At 42.2% G+C, this 19,383-nt stretch overlaps 1 protein-coding gene across 3 annotated transcripts in view; it reads right to left on the reverse strand.

Annotated features, from left to right (window-relative positions):
- Window positions 1-2,982: 2,982 nt before the first annotated feature.
- The window catches only part of megf10 (multiple EGF-like-domains 10), an 81,960-nt gene continuing 65,559 nt past the window's right edge, over window positions 2,983-19,383 (reverse strand). The window contains exons 21-25 of one of the 3 annotated variants that reach the window (XM_019862990.1): window positions 17,659-17,768; window positions 16,216-16,336; window positions 12,723-12,752; window positions 12,417-12,629; window positions 2,983-4,410 (exon numbers count right to left, since the gene is read on the reverse strand). In XM_019862990.1, coding sequence (XP_019718549.1) covers window positions 4,244-4,410; window positions 12,417-12,629; window positions 12,723-12,752; window positions 16,216-16,336; window positions 17,659-17,768 — 641 coding nt within the window. In that variant the 3' untranslated portion in view covers window positions 2,983-4,243. Of the gene's footprint in view, window positions 4,411-12,416; window positions 12,630-12,722; window positions 12,759-16,215; window positions 16,337-17,658; window positions 17,769-19,383 lie in introns of all 3 variants that reach the window. The other 2 variants (XM_019862981.1, XM_019862997.1) reach the window with 2 other exon arrangements.

Genomic DNA, 19,383 nt, shown 5'->3' on the forward strand with positions numbered 1-19,383 from the left:
ATCCAACACATAACTGCAGGGTGTAAGATGCTAGCAGGGAAAGCCTACATGGAACGCCATAACCAGGTGGCTGGCATAGTCTACCGAAACATCTGTGCGGAGTATGGACTGGAAACCCCAAGGTCAAAATGGGAAACCCCTCCGACGGGGGGGGAGAATGACAGAGCGAAGATCCTGTGGGACTTCCAGATCCAGACTGACAAGATGGTAATGGCGAACCAACCAGATATCGTGATCATAGATAAAGGGCAGAGGAAAGCCGTTGTAGTAGATGTAGCGGTCACAAGTGATGGAAACATCAGAAAGAAGGAACACGAGAAACTCGAGAAATACCAAGGGCTCAGAGAGGAGCTGGAGAGAGCCTGGAAGGTAAAGGTGACAGTCGTGCCTGTGGTGGTCGGAGCACTCGGGGCAGTGACCCCCAAACTAGATGAGTGGTTGCAACAGATCCCGGGAACAACATCGGACATCTCAGTCCAGAAATGTGCAGTGCTGGGAACAGCAAGGATACTGCGCAGAACCCTCAAGCTTCCTGGCCTCTGGTAGAGGACCCGAGCTGAATGAGGGATGGACACCACCCGAGGGGTGAGACGAGGATGGGAGGCCTGGGCTCTGGTATCAGCTCTCTCCAGAGGGTTTCGACTCTTTTCCACTCTGGAGTTGCCCATGGTGAGAGCCGTAGAGCAGGTGTGGGCATCCTCATTGCCGCCTGTGCATTGGGGTTCACACCGGTGGACGAGAGGGTAGCCTCCCTCCACCTTCGGGTTGGGGGGACAGGTCTGGACTGTTGTTTGTGCATATGCACCCAACATCAGTTCAGCATACCCACCTTTTTTGGAGTCCTTGGAGGGTGTGCTGGAGAGCGCTCCCTCTGGGGACTCCCTTGTTCTGCTGGGGGACTTCAATGCTCACGTGGGCAATGACAGTGAGACCAGGAATAGTGTGATTCGGAGGAACGGCCCCCCTCGATCAGAACTCGAGTGGTTTTGTTATTGGACTTCTGTGCTTGTCACGGATTGTCCATAACAAAGACCATGTTCAAACATAAGGGTGTCCATATGTGGACTTGGCACCAGGACACCCTTGGCCACAGTTCGATGATTGACTTTATGGTTGTATCATCGGATTTGTGGGCACATGTTTTGGACACTCGGGTGAAGAGACGGGTGGAGCTATCAACTGATCACCACCAGCTGGCCTGGGTACGCCTTGGGATCCGCAGGAAGAGCTGGAACAAGTGGTTGGGGAGAGGGACTTCTGGGCTTCCCTGCCAAAGCTATTGCCCCTGCGACCCAACTCTGGATAAGTGGTAGAAGATGGATGGATGGATGGATGGAAAACACCATTGTAAGGAAGAGAACGTTATGCAGAGCTGCTGTAAATGGCACTAAAAATTGCAAAGTGATAGTGCAGATTATTCTGTAAAAACCGTATCAACAAAAGTAATACATATGAATGATTAGTAAAGAAGAAAGTGGTTAAAAAAAGGGCTGGTGATTAGGAATTATTTTAACAGGAAATTAAGTGAAATGATTAGATTGATGAAGTAACTCTTGTCTGAATGGAATGTTGTCTCTTAATGGAATATAAAACAGCCGCAGACACCTAATTTACATGTGCTGAAAACAAATGAACAATACTATTTGTCATACCGATTGTCATCTTCACTCTTCCATATAAGACTTATGTGGTCAAAATATAAATACAAACCTAACTCCGATGAAATTGGGATGTTGTTCAATATATGTTGTTCAATCTATATTTAATTGAATACTCTACAAAGACAAAGACAAACTTTGCTTTTAGCAAATATTAATTTACTTAGAATTTTAGGGCTGCAACACGTTCCAAAAAAGCTGAGACGGAATCATTCAATCTTCAATAAACGTTCGGAAACTGAGGACACTAATTGCTGAAGCTTTGCAAGTGGGATTCTTCCCCATTCTTACTTGATGTGCAGCTTCAGTTGTTTAACAATCTGTCATCTCCATTGTCGTATTTTACACTTCATACGGTAACATACATTTTCAATGGGAGATAGGTCAGGACTGCAGGCAGGCCAATCTAGTACCCACACTCTTTTATGATGAAGACAAGCAGTTGTAACACGTGCAGAATGTGGTTTGGCATTGTCTTGCTGAAATAAGCAGGGACGTCCATGAAAAAAACATTTTTCTTGGATGTCAGCCTATGTTTCTACAAAACTGGCACATAACATTCAGCATTAATGGTGCCTTCACAGATGAGTAAATTACTCATGCCATCAGCACTAACACTGCCCCATACCAGCACAGACACTGGCTTTTGAACTTTCTGTCCAGAGCAGTCCGCATGGTTCTTTTCCTCTTTGGCCTGGGGGACACAACGTCCACAATTTGCAAAAACAAATTGAACATTGGACCCGTCAGACCACAGAACATTTTTCCCCACTTTGCATCAGTCCATCTTGGATTTTATCAGGCCCAGAGAAGCTGCCGGCGTTTTTGGGTGTTGTTGATGAACAGGTTTTGCTTTGCATAGCTGACTTTTAAATTGCACTTTCGGATGTAACCGCCAAATTGTATTTCCTGACATTGTTTTTCTGAAGTCTCAAGAACATGTGATCATATCCTTTAAATCAGTGATGTTTTGTTTGTGATGCAGTGCCTCCTTTGGGATCGGAGGTCATGGGTGATTTCTCCAGATTCTCTGAACATTTTGATGATTTTTTGGGGGGGACCGTAAATGTTGAAATTCCAAAATTCCTTGCAATTGTACTTTAAGAAACATAGTCCTTCAACTATTCGACTATTTTCTGATGGAGTTGTTCACAAAGCGGTGAACCTCGCCCCATGTTCACCTGTGGGATGATCCAAACAGGTGTTTGATGAGCATCCTTCAACTTTCTCAGTCTTTTTGCCACCTGTACCCGCTTTAAATGTGTTGCAGCCATAAAATTTGAAGTTAATACTTATTTGCCCAGAACAATAAATTTGATCAATTTGAACATGAAATATCTTGTCTTTGTAGCGTACCCAATTAAATATAGTTTGAACATGATTTGGAAATCACTGTATTCCGTTTTTTATTTGTTTAGCACAAAGTCCCAACTCCATTGGGATTGGGTTTGCATCTTTTGATTCGTTTGATACTCGAAGGCCACTCATGCTCCCTATTGACTTGGAATTTTCAATCAGACATGGTCAATAAGTTTGACTGCCCAATGTCAAATTAGTCCCAATCGTTGAAACTTGACAGTTTTAACAAGTACCAAATACAAACCACTACATGTAATCATATCAGAGAGAGGTCTTGCACCTTCACTTGCAGTACGTATTCAGAACAGCTATGAAGGCTTTTTCCAGGACTCTCTTCCTTGAGCCATGCCCCTGCCTCTCTTACGTTTTGTCAGTCACATACATCAACCTCATGTACTGCGTTTATATTCCTGTCAGAATTCCTGCTCTAACATTCTCACCTTGTTCACAAGATAACCCCCCCATCCCAAAACACACTGCTAATGTACAAAATAATAAGAGATGATTATGATATTACGAGAATAATGTCATGTCAATTGTTGAACACAGTACTGTATATCGGGTAATATTCTACAATACTTGTTTCAAAGCACTTCTAGCTGATGATCAAACAACTGCAACAAAAGAGGTGATTTTTGTCCTTGTAGCTCTTTCTGAGGGACAGATATGATATTTATCACATGAAACTGTGAACACGGATGGTGTTAATGCACGAAAATGTTTGACTTTATAATTACACGACTACTACTACAACTTGTCACATTCACACCAGTGGGAAATTTTCAGATTCACTTAATTCAGTGTGTCCCAACCTTTGTTGAGCCAAGGCGTCCATTTTACATAAGAAAACTCTCACAGCACACAAACAAACGAAAATGTAACAAAAAGTATGAATAGTGAAATAACGGTGATCTTGCCTCAATTTACTCATAAATTGATTTAGGTTAGTGTAAAATCTTACTCCACTGTGCTGCTTGGAAACATCCCGCTTATATAAAACATTCTGGGGTGCTATAAATGACATGTATGAAACTATTTATCTTCAATCACTTGGGGGGAAAAAAAAAAGGTTTCAGTTGAAAATGCAAATTTATATCCCCACTATGTTTATAAATGTTATAAAGGGAAGGCTTAAAACACATCACAAAAATGGAAGAAAATAAGCAAACTTTTGATGCTTCCAGTTGTGGAGTTGAAAAAGGTATTTCTGCGGTGAGTCTCTGTTGTCAGTCACTATCCAGCTCCTTGTCATCTGATGTTGGACTTTCTCGGGCTGGTAGAACATCATAGTGACAAGGGATATGGCTGTTTTTTGGTAGATCGTATGGGTCCTGGCCTGGCTGCTGGCAGTCACTACTTTGTCCAGTGCCATGAATAGTGCTTACAGTTGGCTCTGAATGAAAGACACATGAGATAACATGACGTTAATTTACTGAATAATGACAATATGTATTATACTGTGTCATAAAAGGGCGAAACGTGATAATTCTAAGGGCCAATAAATGACAGGAGCCCAAGAAAATAATATAGTGGTGTCTTGAGATATGATTTTAATTTGTTCCATAACCACATTTGTAACTCAAAACGCTTGCATCTCATTACATATTTCCATATGGAAAAGACTGGAAATACCATTTATCCATTTGAGCCTCCCCCCTTTCTCCCATCTGGAGACTAATTGTTTTGCGTTTTTTTTAAAGGTACAGTGTGTAGAATTTAGTGCTATCTAGTGAACTAACAGAATGCAATGACCTAAGCTCGAAGCATGTATTTTGAGCACGCGCACTACGGTGTCTCAGAGAGACCATACTTTGCTAGCCGACGACCCTTTACTTCCGTAAGGATGCAAGCAAGATGTCATCCCAAGCTAACTCTAATATTCCCTCAAGTGACGGAGTAAACGCATGACATTTGTTAGACATGCTGTAGTCATCACATTGAGGAACTACGTTTGTGAAGTTTGCCTCCTTCGGGTCTCCATAGCAGAAAGATGGTGGCGAAACATGGCAGCCTTCTGTCAGGAAGCATGCTCTATGTAATATAATTAGCGATTACTTAGAGTATTAACACAATTAAATTGGAATTAAACATGCCTGTACATCATAATTTAATGCTGCAATCCAATTAATTGTGCTTCTCCTTCTGGCATGCCCATCTTGGTCACCAGGAGGCAGTACAATATTCTACAGTCCTGCAGACAAAAACAAAGAAGCATACACTTCCACTGCTCCTGCAAGCTGTCATTTTCCATGGAGGCTAAAGATTGCTTATATCTCAAGTTTGCGCTCGTTCGTCAAAGAAAAATAAAAAGCCAACTAACAGCTCGTATCTCCAAAAACCTTAAAGTTGAGTCATTCGTATCACCAGACGCCACTGAATTTGTGGCCGTGAAGTGGCTGTGCTTCGGGTATTTTTTTGTGGTGTTTTTTTTTCTTTTTTCAAATCAAAGGTGTGGCACTTCTTAAGCTATGCAGCAAAGAAAATTGACGTTCATGTCATGTGCTTTTACCCATGTCACATTTCAAACAATGTGGACAGAACATTCATTGTCACATACCAAAACAGTGAACCCTCATTTATCGCGGGAGGTATGTTCCAAAAAGAACCCGTGATAATAAGAATAAGAAAACCTTTATTCCTCTCACAATGGAAACATTCCCAATTTACAGCAGCAAAGTTATGAAAGGAAGAAAGTAGAAGAACAAAAAGTATCGGAGCTGCTGTAAAGGCATAGGTGAAATCCGTGAAGTCCTCAGCTTTATTTTTCAATTACTATTCATTACTGTCCTGTAGAATTAAAACAAAAGAAATAAAAACAAACGTTTTCTTACAAATAATTGTAGTTATTCTGACTCGCGCGTATTTCACAGGTCCTCTGACTTTGCCTCTTTGTAATGACTCTGTGGGTCCCCCTTCTCGTGGGCCCACCGCCTATAGGAGGGGCCAAAGTGGTCATGTGCAAAGAGAGTAAGGTGGTGGTGAATGGTGAGGGACCTTGGAGGTCCAAGCCCCGGTGACAGAAGCTGAACGGGACATGGAATGTCACCTCTCTGTCAGAAAAGGAGCTCAAGCTCGTGTGTGAGGTTGAGAAGCTCCAACTAGATATAGTCTAACTTGCCTTCACCAATTTTGGCTCTGGTACCAGTTCTCTTTGCAGGGGTTGGACTTGCACTTTGAAGTTGTCCAAGGTGAAAGATCAGACCCCGTTCAGAACCCGATGTTCTGTTATTGGACTCCTGTGCTCATCATGGATTGTCCATAACCAACAACTCTCGTGGTTTTGATTTTGTTCTGTTGTTTCAGTCCCCGCGTGAGTGGAAGGTGTTCTCTCTAGCGTCACACCTCTCATGCATTATAATCAAGAGACTTTAAAAGGAGGTTGACTTCGGCAGCCATCTGTCGGATTGTTCACCCTTGCTCACTCTTCTTGTGCCAAGTGTTTGATTTTGTAGACGTTCATGTCCATGTTTCATAGATCTCTTGGTCTTGTGCTTTATTCTCGTGTGTAAGCATTTATCATGGTGTTTTGTTAATCTTGCTCATTTGGACTCATGTAATTGGATTGACAGTATATATCACTTCTGTGACAAGTGATTCAGCATTGATTATTCTAGTGTTGTCAAGCGATAAAAAAAAAGTGATTAATTAATTAGATCGTAATTAATCTAATTAATCTATATTTTAATCTCATCTAAAAATTACTGAGAAAACCCCTATTTTCATTTTAAATTCGTTACATTATTGAGGCAGATCGAACGATAAAAGAAAAAGTGGCATTATAAAGTATTTTATTGTTTTTCAGCAGACTTGGACAGATGCAGTCCGAGCCATTTACTTTCTGCTGTATTTCAGACTAGTCAAAGTCTTACCTGCAACCTTTAGTTTTGACCACGAGGGGGAATATCACTGTTTTGTTTGTTTTTGTAAATCTCCAAAGAATTACAAAATAAAAATAAAATAGAACATCAGGTCCTTAGAAAGTGTTTAGATTAAAATATCAAAAACAGTAAGAAACATTTTTCTGAGCAATACAAGTACTCAACACTGAACTTGCTTCGGATAATAATAAAAAAAATAAAATAAAAATAAGAGACCTTAAATCACAATGCTGTAAGTTAGCACTTCAGAAATAACACTGTTCATCATGACAAACTAAAAGTGCTGAAATAAACATCAATCACTTCTACTAGTCTACAGAGGACACATGAACTATGCCTCGTACATGGGATGTTCTCGAGTTTAGTTTGCAGAAGAGCTTTGCTATGTATGGCTCGCTCGCTATATTGCTAACACTTTCAGTGCTAACGTTAGCTGTGGCTGTACTCGCGACTGGGTGCTTTGCATTGATGTGGGAGGCTAAATTTGAGCTGCTTCGGTGGTACACAAACTCCTTATAAATTAGGCACAACACTCTACCTTTATCAATTGCGTCGTCAGGGCGTTTTTGGAATGTAAATTTTCCATTCATTGTGCCGAGAACTCACACATCCTGCTCCATTTTCACCTCTCCACTCCTCACCGCAGTTTACTAAAACTGCCCAACTCCCAACGGGAGTTTATCAGCTTCGGCTAAACAAGCCCCAACATAATGGCAGCCAATTCATGTCCGCTTCAGGCTGTGACTGACAGTTGTTTCCCCACCCTCAACAACCCGAACACAGGAAGCTAACACATAAAAAGTGCTATTAGAAAAAGGCAACCCACCTACAGAAACAATAAAGGCAAAGATTAAAATCGAGATTAACGTGACTAAAAAAAAAAAAAATAAATAACACGCTAAATGGTCTGTAATTAACCAATCGCAATTAATGCGATAATTTGACACCTCTAGTTCATTCTCCTTGCAGGTTGCAAGCGCTTTTTGTTCATTTAGTTTTATTGTCTTTTTATTGCCAGCGGCTTTTGTTGTACTTTCTATTGCATTTTTCTACAATAGATTTCTTGTTTTCTGATTATTCTTGTCTACATTTAGGGGATCCTATTCTTTCCGGTTCACTCTGAGACATGACAACATGTTCAGATATAAGGGTGTCCACATGTGCACTTGGCACCAGGTCTCTTTTAGGCTGCAGTTCAATGATCAACTTGTTTCATTGGACATGCGGTTGCATGTCTTGGACCAGTGGTTCTTCACCTGGGTTCGAACGAACCCTAGGGGTTCGGTGAATCGGTCTCAGGGGTTCGACGGAGACTGCTGCCATGGAGGGTAAGACACACGTGACTCAACATGTCAATTAGTTATGACAGGCCCGTTTCGCCATCACTGGCTGCAGATGATCACATTACATTGCTTGTCCAATCAGTGCTGTGGGAAATTGAGTTCCCTTAATAGTCAACGTGCGACTGTTGTGATAGTACGTCGTACAATTAAAAAAAACAAACAAACGTATCTCTTGAAATTTTCTTTACGTTTACTTTTTTTTTTTTAATATCATGAATTTGTCAAAAAAATATTTTTTTATTTTTCACTAATGAATGGTTTGGTGAATGTGCAACTGAACTCGTTGGGTTCAGTACCTCTAAAAAGATTAAGAACCACTGTCTTGGACACTCTGATGAAGGAGAGGGCAGAGCTGTCAATTGATGTGTAATGGGAATTTGACATACAACAGCGCGAAATGGAAGTAACTGTTCGTACTATTGAATGCTGACTGTACCTTTGAATGCCAACCAGTTATTTTGCGGATAAGCAAAGTTGCACTAGTCTGTACTCTGTGTAGCTGCTCAAAATGCTGATTGCGCTGGCCTTCACCACCTCCCAACAAGATAAAATGAGAGCGCAAGACACGGAGAGGGAGAAGGCTCCCTTGACAGATCTATGAACGGTGTCCCTTCATGTTTTTTTTCTTTTCTTTTTCTTTCTTAAATACATCTCATAATTTTTTAAAAATACTTTCGTTGTCTTGGTTTCCCTAGACAAGACAGATGTCCACCTGATGTTGTGTTTGACTGAGATGGTGATGGAAGCTGCTGGTCCAACCTGTCAGATCCAAATGTCTTGTGAGAGTCTATTGGCAACATCTAGCAGAGTGCCCTCTCACACGGCGTTTCACTGTGAATGTCCAGGGGGAAGTGGGGGACGTTGAGTCCGAGTGGACCATGATTCGTGCCTCCATTCTTGAGGCAGCCAATCGGAGCTGTGGTCGGCCCGTTTATGGACACCAGCAGTGAGGAATGCTCTCAAGCTGATGAATGAGTCCTTTCAGGCCTTTTTGGCCTGTGGGACTCCAGAGATGGGCACCGGCTGGCCAAGAGGAATGCAGCTTTGGCAGTCACTGAGGTCAAAAACTGTGACAGGACTTCGGTGTGGCCATGGAGAAATATTTCCGGATGGTGTCAAGGAAATTCTGGTCCACCATCTGGTGTCTCCGGAGGGGGAAGCAGTTAACCAAGGTGATTAAAAAGCTTCTTGTGGCAGGGCCTCAGGGGTTGGGCTCTGGATTTTGTGGGGCTGTCCAAGTTGACACGCCTCTGCAACATCACATAGACATTGGGGACAGTGCCTTGGCAAATCGTGGTGGTGGTCCCACTTTTTAAGAAGACCCAGTGAGGTACTGCTGTAATATGGCATACCGGACACTCTAGTACAGCCTGTATAGTCCCTGTATCACTGGTGTCCGAGTTTGATTTGCATTGCTGGCAGTTGGCCAATGTTCCCTCTAATTTTTCATGTGTCTCAGTGGTCACACAAACTCCCTGAGCATCCCTTTGACCACGGTGAGCAACAACAGATACGCACACGGTGGCCAAACCAGGATCACGCCTGTCCAAACTTGAGATCATAACAAGTTACATGATGTAAATATCATCCATCCATCCATTTTCTGATGCTTTCTGATCCTCACAAGGGTCACGGGGGGTGCTGGAGCCTATCCCAGCTGTCTTTGGGCAGTAGGCGGGGGACACCCTGAACCGGTTGCCAGCCAATTGCAGGGCACACAGAGACGTACAACCATCCGCGCTCACACTCACACCTAGGGACAATTTAGAGTGTTCAATCAGCCTGCTATGCATGTTTTTGGAATGTGGGAGGAAACCGGAGCACCTGGAGAAAACCCACACAGGACCGGCGAGAACATGCAAACTCCACACAGGGAGGCCGGAGTTGGAATTGAACCCGGTACCTCTGCACTGTGAGGTCGATGTGCTAACCACTGGCCGCCTAATGTAAATATGTTACTCAAAAATAAAAATCACCATTACATCAAAATACAACAAATCACGGAATAGAGATTTGTGACACAGATAAAGTCAGTTTTATAATTTTAGTTCGCACGCGGTCTTTTTCAGCATAATTAATTAAGTCTCAATACAATCTGTAACATTGGTCCCCACATAGTCCAGTCTTAGAATGTACTATGAGATGGCCACGGCAGGGTGAAGATCTTACCCCGTGGAGAAAATTTTTTCCACCCACCTCCATTGTGGCTGGACTGAGCAACTAGAATGAAGCCACATTCTCGTCTGGTTCTCAATGTATCTTTTTTCAATATATATTTATGGATATAATTTTTTTTAAATAGCGGTACACCTCTGTGATGACGTCGCAACAGCCAGAAGGTACTGATCAGTGTGTGTGTGTTGTGTGTGTGTGTGTGTGTGTGTGTGTGTGTGTGTGAGAGAGAGAGAGAGAGAGAGAGAGAGAGAGAGAGATAATGTGTAGGTGTGACTCTAAAAACCTGGAAATGCATTTTAGTGTCTACATTTAGTAAGCCACCCTCCAAGAAATGTGCTGAACACAGCACAATTCTAAGTCTGAAACACTGGCATCCCTTCACTGGCTCCCGATACATTTTAGAGTTCTTTTTAAGATCCTATTATTTGTTTTCAAATCTTTAAATGGCCTCGTGCCACCCTACCTCTCTGAGCTCATCCGCCCCTACACACCTGCCCGACGTCTCAGGTCTGCGGTCCAGACATTATTAGAAGTACCAAGAACTAAGCGGATGGTCAGAGAGGATCGAGCCTTTTCCGTTGCTGGTCCTTCTCTTTGGAATGACCTCCCACTGAACATTCGATAAGCTCCCTCGTTGCCCATCTTTAAAACTCGTCCCAAAACTCATTTGTATTCTCTGGCATTTGACACGGCATGACTCAGATTTGATCTTAGTCTTCCTGTTTGGTGCTTTCTACTGTCTTTGTTATTAATTTGTTGTTTTATTGTTGTATATATGATATTTGCTCCATGTACAGCACTTTGTATACAGTGATGGTTGTTTTAAAGTGCTCTATAAATACAGTTGAGTTGAGAAATCCTTCGGAGTGAACTCAGAAGGGATTGACAAAAAGGTTTATTTACAAAAAGGTTGCAACACTGACAAAGTTTCACAAAGTATGTTGGTATACAACAGAAAAACTAAACCAAAGATTGTAAAGCGTGTATATTGAATAATGGGTCGACACGTTGCGCTAGTTATTTGAACATAGGTAAAGGAGCATTGTTGTTTTTATTTGGGATATATACTGGTACATATTTATGAATAAACTATTTGTGGAGTAACATGAGAACATGATTTCTAATAATTTAGAGAGAACAAGGGGTAGTTTTTCGACTTCTTCCTACTCCCTTTGAACATTTAAACTGTACTGAAGCAAGGACATGTATTGATCATTGTCTTTGCAAAGCTAATGACTGCATAAAAACGAAGGCCTGATCTATTCTGTTGTTCACCTTTTGATGTAAAACAAAACCAGCACTCTAAAGCAAAAATGCAGGAATGGGTCTCACTGTCCCACTACTTTTGCGCGGGTGTTTTTCGTCAAATTTAATTACAGTTTATATATTTGAGTACCAACTGACATAGTCATTTAACTTGTGAGTAATTCCACACTTTCGGTCAAAATATAACCTGTGGTAAATGCTGGCCAAGGATTTTTGCTCTGACCCAAACTTAGTATTTCACAAAATTTGTTGCTTCAGTTTGCACATGACTTTTATTTGCATTGTCTGACTTTTGTTTTCGAAATATTTAAAACTGCAGTTAATGAAAAACACATTTGCCAAAAATTCTGGCCACAAGCGAAAAAAATTTAAGTTTTGGATTGACTGTGCAGATAACATTCTTCAGACACATTTTCAGATCTACTATACATCGCCTACCTGTTTAATAAAGGCATTTTTTTCTATCTGCTGATTTATGCTGACAGGCCATGGCATGTACAATGCTGTGGTGCACCTGGAGAAAATAATTAACTGCAGTACCCATAGCAACAGCACCAATTAAATATTGTAATCAAGTAAAGCAGTAAACTTTTCTATAAAACTACTCAAAAGATTGATTATTATTCCATTCATTATTCATTGGGTGAATATTATTGATATGGTTTGGTATCAGATTGTAGTTCTAGGATATTTTTATAGTGACCAAGCAAAATTTCTTTTCACCACTTGCTCCTCACCAATTTCATAGACATTCTTGTTATTCGTCAGATGGCTGCTTGTAGTGATTTCAGCGTAGGGTGAATCCCGTCTGGCAGGTGACTTCATCTCCACATAGCCACATTCAGTGTTTTTCGTTGTCAGCATGGGAGGGTCCTTGATAGTGGCGTAGGGGTTTTCAGAGCTGTTCAAGGAGCTGGAGCTTCCATGATATGGTATGCCTTTCACCAGGTCTGTACAATAAAACAGAGTCACCGGTGCGAAAAACACTTAGCATTAAACTGGTAAAACTGGTCAATTCCAGCCTGTGTATGATCAGAATTTACCTCGCAAAGACTTGCCCATGCATCTTCTGTCTACTCCTTAAGCACATGGTTTGCAAAAAGAAAAGAAATTGAAAGCAGTCAGTGAATTTGAGGAAGTAAAAAAACCGGTATGTGTGATGAAGCTTTTGCAATCTTAACAGTTTGTGCTGCATGTCTTTGAAAGATGGGGATATATGGACCCAGTATCACATTCAGAAACGTTATCAGACCATTTTAGCATGAAAATTGCACTGTTATACATAAAATGAGCAACATGATGAAAGTGTTACTTTGAATATGAGGCAATGGTATACAATAGACTCCCCCCAAATAATTAGAGCTAAGACAAATAAAATCTTTTTATGCTTTATGTCCTGTAATGAATACTTTGATCTTTAGAATACTACTACGACAAGGGTGTCAAACCGCGGCCCAGCATGTTTTACTTTTAGGCACGTGTTAGAGGACAGCCCCTTCCAAACCCAACATGTTTGTCGGAGGAGGGAGACACCTAAAACTTACTGGATCGGACCGATGTTGTACACCCTTGTTCTAAGAGGTTTGGAGTTTATGAGAATGAATGCAAAGGACTGCTTTGTGATCACTGTGTCTCATTATTCATTTTTTTTCCAGACAACAAAGCCGCAAGTGTTTCTCATCCATTCATCCATCTTCCACGTATTCAGGGTCAGATTACAGAAGCAGCATTTTAAGAAAGGAATCCCAGACACTTAAGCATGCCCATCCCCGGAGGCCCTCCTCCAAATGGGACAAGCCCATAGTGGTTCACCAGAGAAGTCCCCAGAAGGCATCATATCGACATGCCCAAGCCCTTAGCCATCTCCTCTCAAAGTCCGCCCGAATGACTGAGCTTCTCACCCTATCTCAAAGGGGGAACCTGCGCACCATACGGAGGGCACTCATTTTGGCCACTTGCATCCATGGTCTTCTTCATTGGGTGACTACCAATCGGTGACAATCATATGCAAGGGTACGATGAAGATCTTCCTGTAAATGGAGAGCTTCTTCACCACAACAGACAGATGCAGACTCCACAGTGCACCAAACCACTCCATTCTTCCCTTACTTGTAAATTAGACACTTGAACACTTCCACATGGGCAGAATCTCATCCTCGACCTGGAGAGGACACTCTACCATTGTCCAACTTACGACCATGGCCTTAAATTTGGAGGTGCTGATTGTCATCCCAAACACTTCATACTAACAAGCTGAAGATCGCGGACAACAGGACCACATAATCTGCAAAAGCAGAGACGTCATACTGTACTGATGCCATGAATCAAACACCCTCAATGCCTCAACTGTGCCAAGAAACGTTGCTCTTTAAGGTATTAAAAGAATCGCTCACATAGAAGGCAGCCTTCGTGGAGTCCAAACCCTTTCCAGAAACAGATCTGATTTCCTGCTCGCAATGTAGATCAAACTCTGACACTGGTGGGACAGGGCGCCGGGAGCCCCCAGGGGAAGATGGTTGAAGGGCTTCTCAAAGTCCACAATGGTTGAGAAATGGTTGGGCTAATTCCAGTGCACCCTCAAGGACCCTGTTGAGGGTGTGGAGCTGGTTCACTGTTCTACGCCCAGGACAAAAATTGCACTGCTCTTCTTGAATCTGATATTCAAATTCCTGATGGACAGTCCTGTACATAACCCATAGACCTTACCAAGAAGAGTGATCAGTGTCATCCCGTTGTAGTTCTCAAAAAGGTGGACCACCACCCGGGGTTGCCAATCCAGAGGAACTGTCTCCAATGCCCACACAATGTCGCAGAGGTGTTTCAACAGACAGTCTCACAACATCCAGAGCCTTTAAGCCTAATCTTACAGAGTGGTGCAGGTTAGCGATTGTTTGCACATGAACCAAATTATTATTATTTTTTTTTTAAATCAGGGTTTGTTCAAGGTTGCAAAAAGGTGGATAAAAAAGTGCAATGGCGATTTTCGAAAGTGGCACGCAAAGCTCGCCACCAGCGCCCATTCATTCTGAATGAGGAGGTTGCTCATTGATTTGGCTGACTCTTCGTGACAATGGCTCAGTTTCCTCACTCTGCGATATCTGAAGCCCTCTCGGAGCCACCCAAAGCTGCCATCCCCGAGCCCACGATCGGGTTGGGATACGGTCATCTCTCATATGACGTCTGAGACGACCACCAACCTGGCCCCCAATTGGCAGGCCCAGGTTGATCAGGTGCAGCTCCAACAGCCAAACCTGCAAACTCGCACAGGCTGGGAGTGGGGCTCAGGCTGTTGAGGCAGCAGACGGGAGTCTCCACAATAGTTTTCATAGAAGCCTTTAAGTCTCCAAACCATGACCGATTCTAACCCAAATGTATGTGGAGTCGGATAAAAATCTAATAATCATAGTCTGAAAATATTCGAACTCACAACATTTTGGATGATATTAACATCAGAATTATGACAAGGACTGTGAGACTGTGAAATACATGAGTAAATCTGTTAAAATCATCCAAAATATAGAATTTCATTCTAATAATTTCAGACGATGATAATTAGATTTTTATTCTACTCCATATACATTTTCGGAAGAATCGGTCACATTTTGCTCCTATAAGTTTCCACTCTACATGGCAACCTGAGGACGTATTTTGGGGCCTGTTTATTCACCCCCGCCAACAAACAAGCAGGACACATGGTATAGGTGTTTCCGTCCGTCGTCAGCAAAACAAGTGTTCCCCAGTGATAACTAATGGCCTCAAATGACACAACTTTTGCAACAGGTTAATTTTGTATAGTCTGCCATATTGTGTAAGGGCATCGAATTGTTGTGTCTGTCACTGAATGTCGCAGGCTTCAATAGATGGACCTAAGTGTGTTATTTGGAGCAAATGATTATAATCGTTTGAAAATAATGAGCCCTGCGTCTTCATGGGAAACACTTGCGCAGGCATTTTTGGCCTCTCAAGTCATGTTCGAAACATACTAATTTATGCTATCCAAACTATGACCTGTGTTCTATGCACACAATAAACTCTCTATGCCAGGTGTCAAAGTTAAGGCCCGGGGGCCAGATCTGGCCCGTCACATCTTTTTATTTGGCCCGCGAAAGCAAATCAAGCATGTCAAGTTCCATGACGCTTGCTAAAGTCTGAACCAAAATTTTCAATTGTCATATATAATCCACAATAACAGTCATTATTCTTGACTTTGGATTTTAAAACTAGTTATTCATCAATTTGTTGTGTGCTCTGTATGTAATATATGGAGGGAATTAAACATTTATTTGGTTTCCCAAAATTCATAATGGCCCTCCAAGGGAAATCGTAACTACAACGTGGCCCGCGACAAAAATGAGTTTGACACCCCTGCTCTATGCCATAGAGACTTTATTGTATATGCCACTCCATCGGCCATACAGTCTATGGCCGATGGAGTGGCATACAATACTCAATACCCCAAAGTAGTGGAGCAGAAGTCATTTTTCTTTCACTTGGAGTGAACACTTCCATGAAAACAATTTGTAATACATAGCTCACCAAGTTCACTGAAGCAGTCCCTATGTTTCCAGTCTGCCGGCAATGTGCCAGTGGCATCAGCAAGAGGACATCTCTTTCTGTCTTCCACATTCTTCAAGTTCACAAACGTGTTGCTTTTACCCTTCAAAATAAAAATATTACAATTAAAGTGACCTGCATGTAACAGTTAATCAAAGTACATAATTATGTATATTAGGGATGCACGATATTTATTGGCCCGAGATTGGAAAATAACGTCACTTTTTTCGGTCCGATACTACAAAATTACGCCAATATTTCGGCCAATAAAAAAGACGCATTAAAATACACTAACTTCGAACCAGTCGAAATCTCCTCACCTCTAAAAACAATATTTGTTATAAATACTGAAACTTGGGGTAAATATTTTCACGCACAGTCCCATTCAGTTGAATGAGAGCCACTGCAGAGGCTTCCAGCGGTGGTCACTGGTAGCGCCTCGGGGGCGGCCAGCTTCAAGTGGCGACCTGAGTCCTGATGACTGAGCCATGCCTTTACTTTTTAATTGTACTTTTACCTTGGTTGCTGGATACCATAATCATGTAAACGTAATTGACATTGGATTACAGTACAAAGTGACAAGTTCCAACTTCCAGCAACCATTCATCACATGTCAACATCACAGACCAGATGGCGCAACCTCTGTGGATTGTTGTCTACTCTGGCAGGCGCTGTAGTCGGTGTAGGCAACGTCAACAAAAGCTGGCCAGCCAAGCTTCCCCACACTTTTCAACATCAGGGATGAGACAGCCGACCAGCGGGACCTCCGTGTTCTGTTGTCAGGTCTGGTAGGCAGCGGAGGTAGCGTAAAGAAACGTGAGGCAGCCAAGTCAAGCGACACTCCTCCGATCAATGCTAAGAGCGAGGATACCCAGTTCCGAAAATGGATGGATGGATGGCAAGAAAATGCTATGACATGACACTATGTCATACTATACTTCCTATGTGTAGCTTGAGTGTAAATGGTCATTTACATGCGTGTTTGTTTACATACAACAACACTCACTCGCGCTGCTTCCCACTCCTGTCTGTCAACAAACTTGTTCGCTTCTGTGGTGGTCGACACTCACAAGCACACATGCGGTGCTCTTTTTGTACTACTTCATTGCTTTTGTTTTGACATATTCGATATACCGGTACAAAAAACACTAGTGGGGGTGAGAACAAAACGCAACCAAGTTGATCAGTTGGTACTATACACATGACAAGAGTTCATAAAGTAGCAAAACATACAACCGTACATTGTTGCTGACCACTTTATCATATCATCCTTCGACTCCACTCTATGAAGAGCCGGGATTAAGACGTTTTATTCTTTTATACTGTGACAACCAATATATTGGTATCGGCCAAACAAGGCAGGTAATATCGGTTGAAATTTCTCATAACGTGCATCACTAATGTATAAATAATAATCAAAAATACTTTTCTATATGGAGAGTTATTATGTTGTGGGCTCGTGCACTGGGTCAGAGTGTGGTAGCTGGGATTGGAGAAGTAGTTACTGGGGTGCACGTCACGTGGTAGATGAGCATCTGAAAAGTGAACAACGTTGAAATAATGAATTCATCATTCACGACATGAGCCACATCAATCCAAGCTGCCTGAGCATGAATTCACAAAAAACAACAAAAAAAACCAGCGGGTCTATATGCCACCATCTGAGATTTGTTCATTTTTAATTTTTTGCTTTAACATGACATTCTTATTACAGATTACTAGAAATTATTACAATGGTGTTATTTCATTTTGGTGTGTTTTCTAGGGCTGCGATTGGCTGGGAACGAGTTCAAGGTGTCCCCACCTACTGCTCAAAGACAGCTGGGATAGCCTCCAGCACACCCGCGACCCTTGTGAGGGTAAGTGGATTAGAAAATGGATGGATGTGTTCCAGGGTATCTTCTTCATACCATCCCAGCCTGCTCATTTTTTTTTTGTCCCCACCTGTTCTCGTCATCCCTGCTCAATGTGCGTATCAGCCATTCTGTGATCTCCATCCACTTGTGTTTAATCACGGTGTGCTTTTATGTCTCAATAGACCAGACATGGCCAAACTGGTACCATGGACTGGTACCGGTCCGCGGGTCATTTTGTACTGGGCCGCACAGAAAAAAATAAATAACTTACATTACTTGCGTTCTATGCATTTCAGAACCTGAAAGATGATTTAGTTTGAAAAAATACCGGATTCTCTGTTACATCCGTCTTGAGTATGTCACTCTTGACGCAGGTCAAGGCCCGCTTCTGGGTCATGTGATAGGTTACCGCTAAAATGAAACCCAGGAGCTAGCAAAATGAGTAAAAAATAAACATCTTTAGAAAGTTTCTTTTGGGAAGCGGAAAAGGCCCAGCCAGGAGACAGAAGACAAGCCAACAAATTTCAAGAAAAAGAAGGGTATAGTTAAGTTAGACAGTATCAGGAGTCCTACTTAAAATATGGATATATCTCAATGTGAGATCCCCACTTTATTGGAGTTATCCACTACATCTTAAAGGCCGGTCCCTGAAAATATTGTCTGACATTAAACCGGTCCGTGGGGCAAAATAGGTTTTTCTTCACTGTCTGTCCCTCTCACCGTTGGCCTCCAGTCTTTCTGGTGTATGTCATGAGTTTTTTATTTGGCCAAAGTCCTTCTACTCCACTTTTTCTTTTTTTTTTTTTTGTCTTCTGATTTTAAAATCCTGAGCCTGAGATTTCCGGTTTCTATCCTTGTAATTTTTCTAATCCCAGTCCGTTTATTCCCTGACCTATGTGTCTTTCCTCTGATCTTTGTTTGGGCACTTCTTTGGTCATTTGTATGGGTCCTCCGCATGGTGGTCAACAAAGGCACATTAAAGTCTGTCTGTTTACTCCATTCTCCCGTCGTGTCATTATGCACCCATTTTCTCACCACATCCCATGGCTGTGTTGCCCTCATCTTATTCCTTGCCTATTTTGTTGTCACAATATTCAGGCCAATCCTCGTTGGTGGCAGGTATTTCCAAATATGACCTTCGATGGTGAAAGTCTGGACACCCATATTTCAAAGCTCTCCTTCTCTAGTTTCTGCACCCTCTTTCCCCCTCGTTTCTTGTGCCCCTCAACCTTCATGGCATCAGGCGGATGCAGTACTCGTATGGGCCCCGCAGCAGCTCAAGGTCCCTGTTCGG

This window comes from Hippocampus comes, unplaced genomic scaffold, assembly GCF_001891065.2.
Source record: "Hippocampus comes isolate QL1 unplaced genomic scaffold, H_comes_QL1_v1.1 scaffold223, whole genome shotgun sequence".
Lineage (NCBI taxonomy): Eukaryota > Metazoa > Chordata > Actinopteri > Syngnathiformes > Syngnathidae > Hippocampus > Hippocampus comes.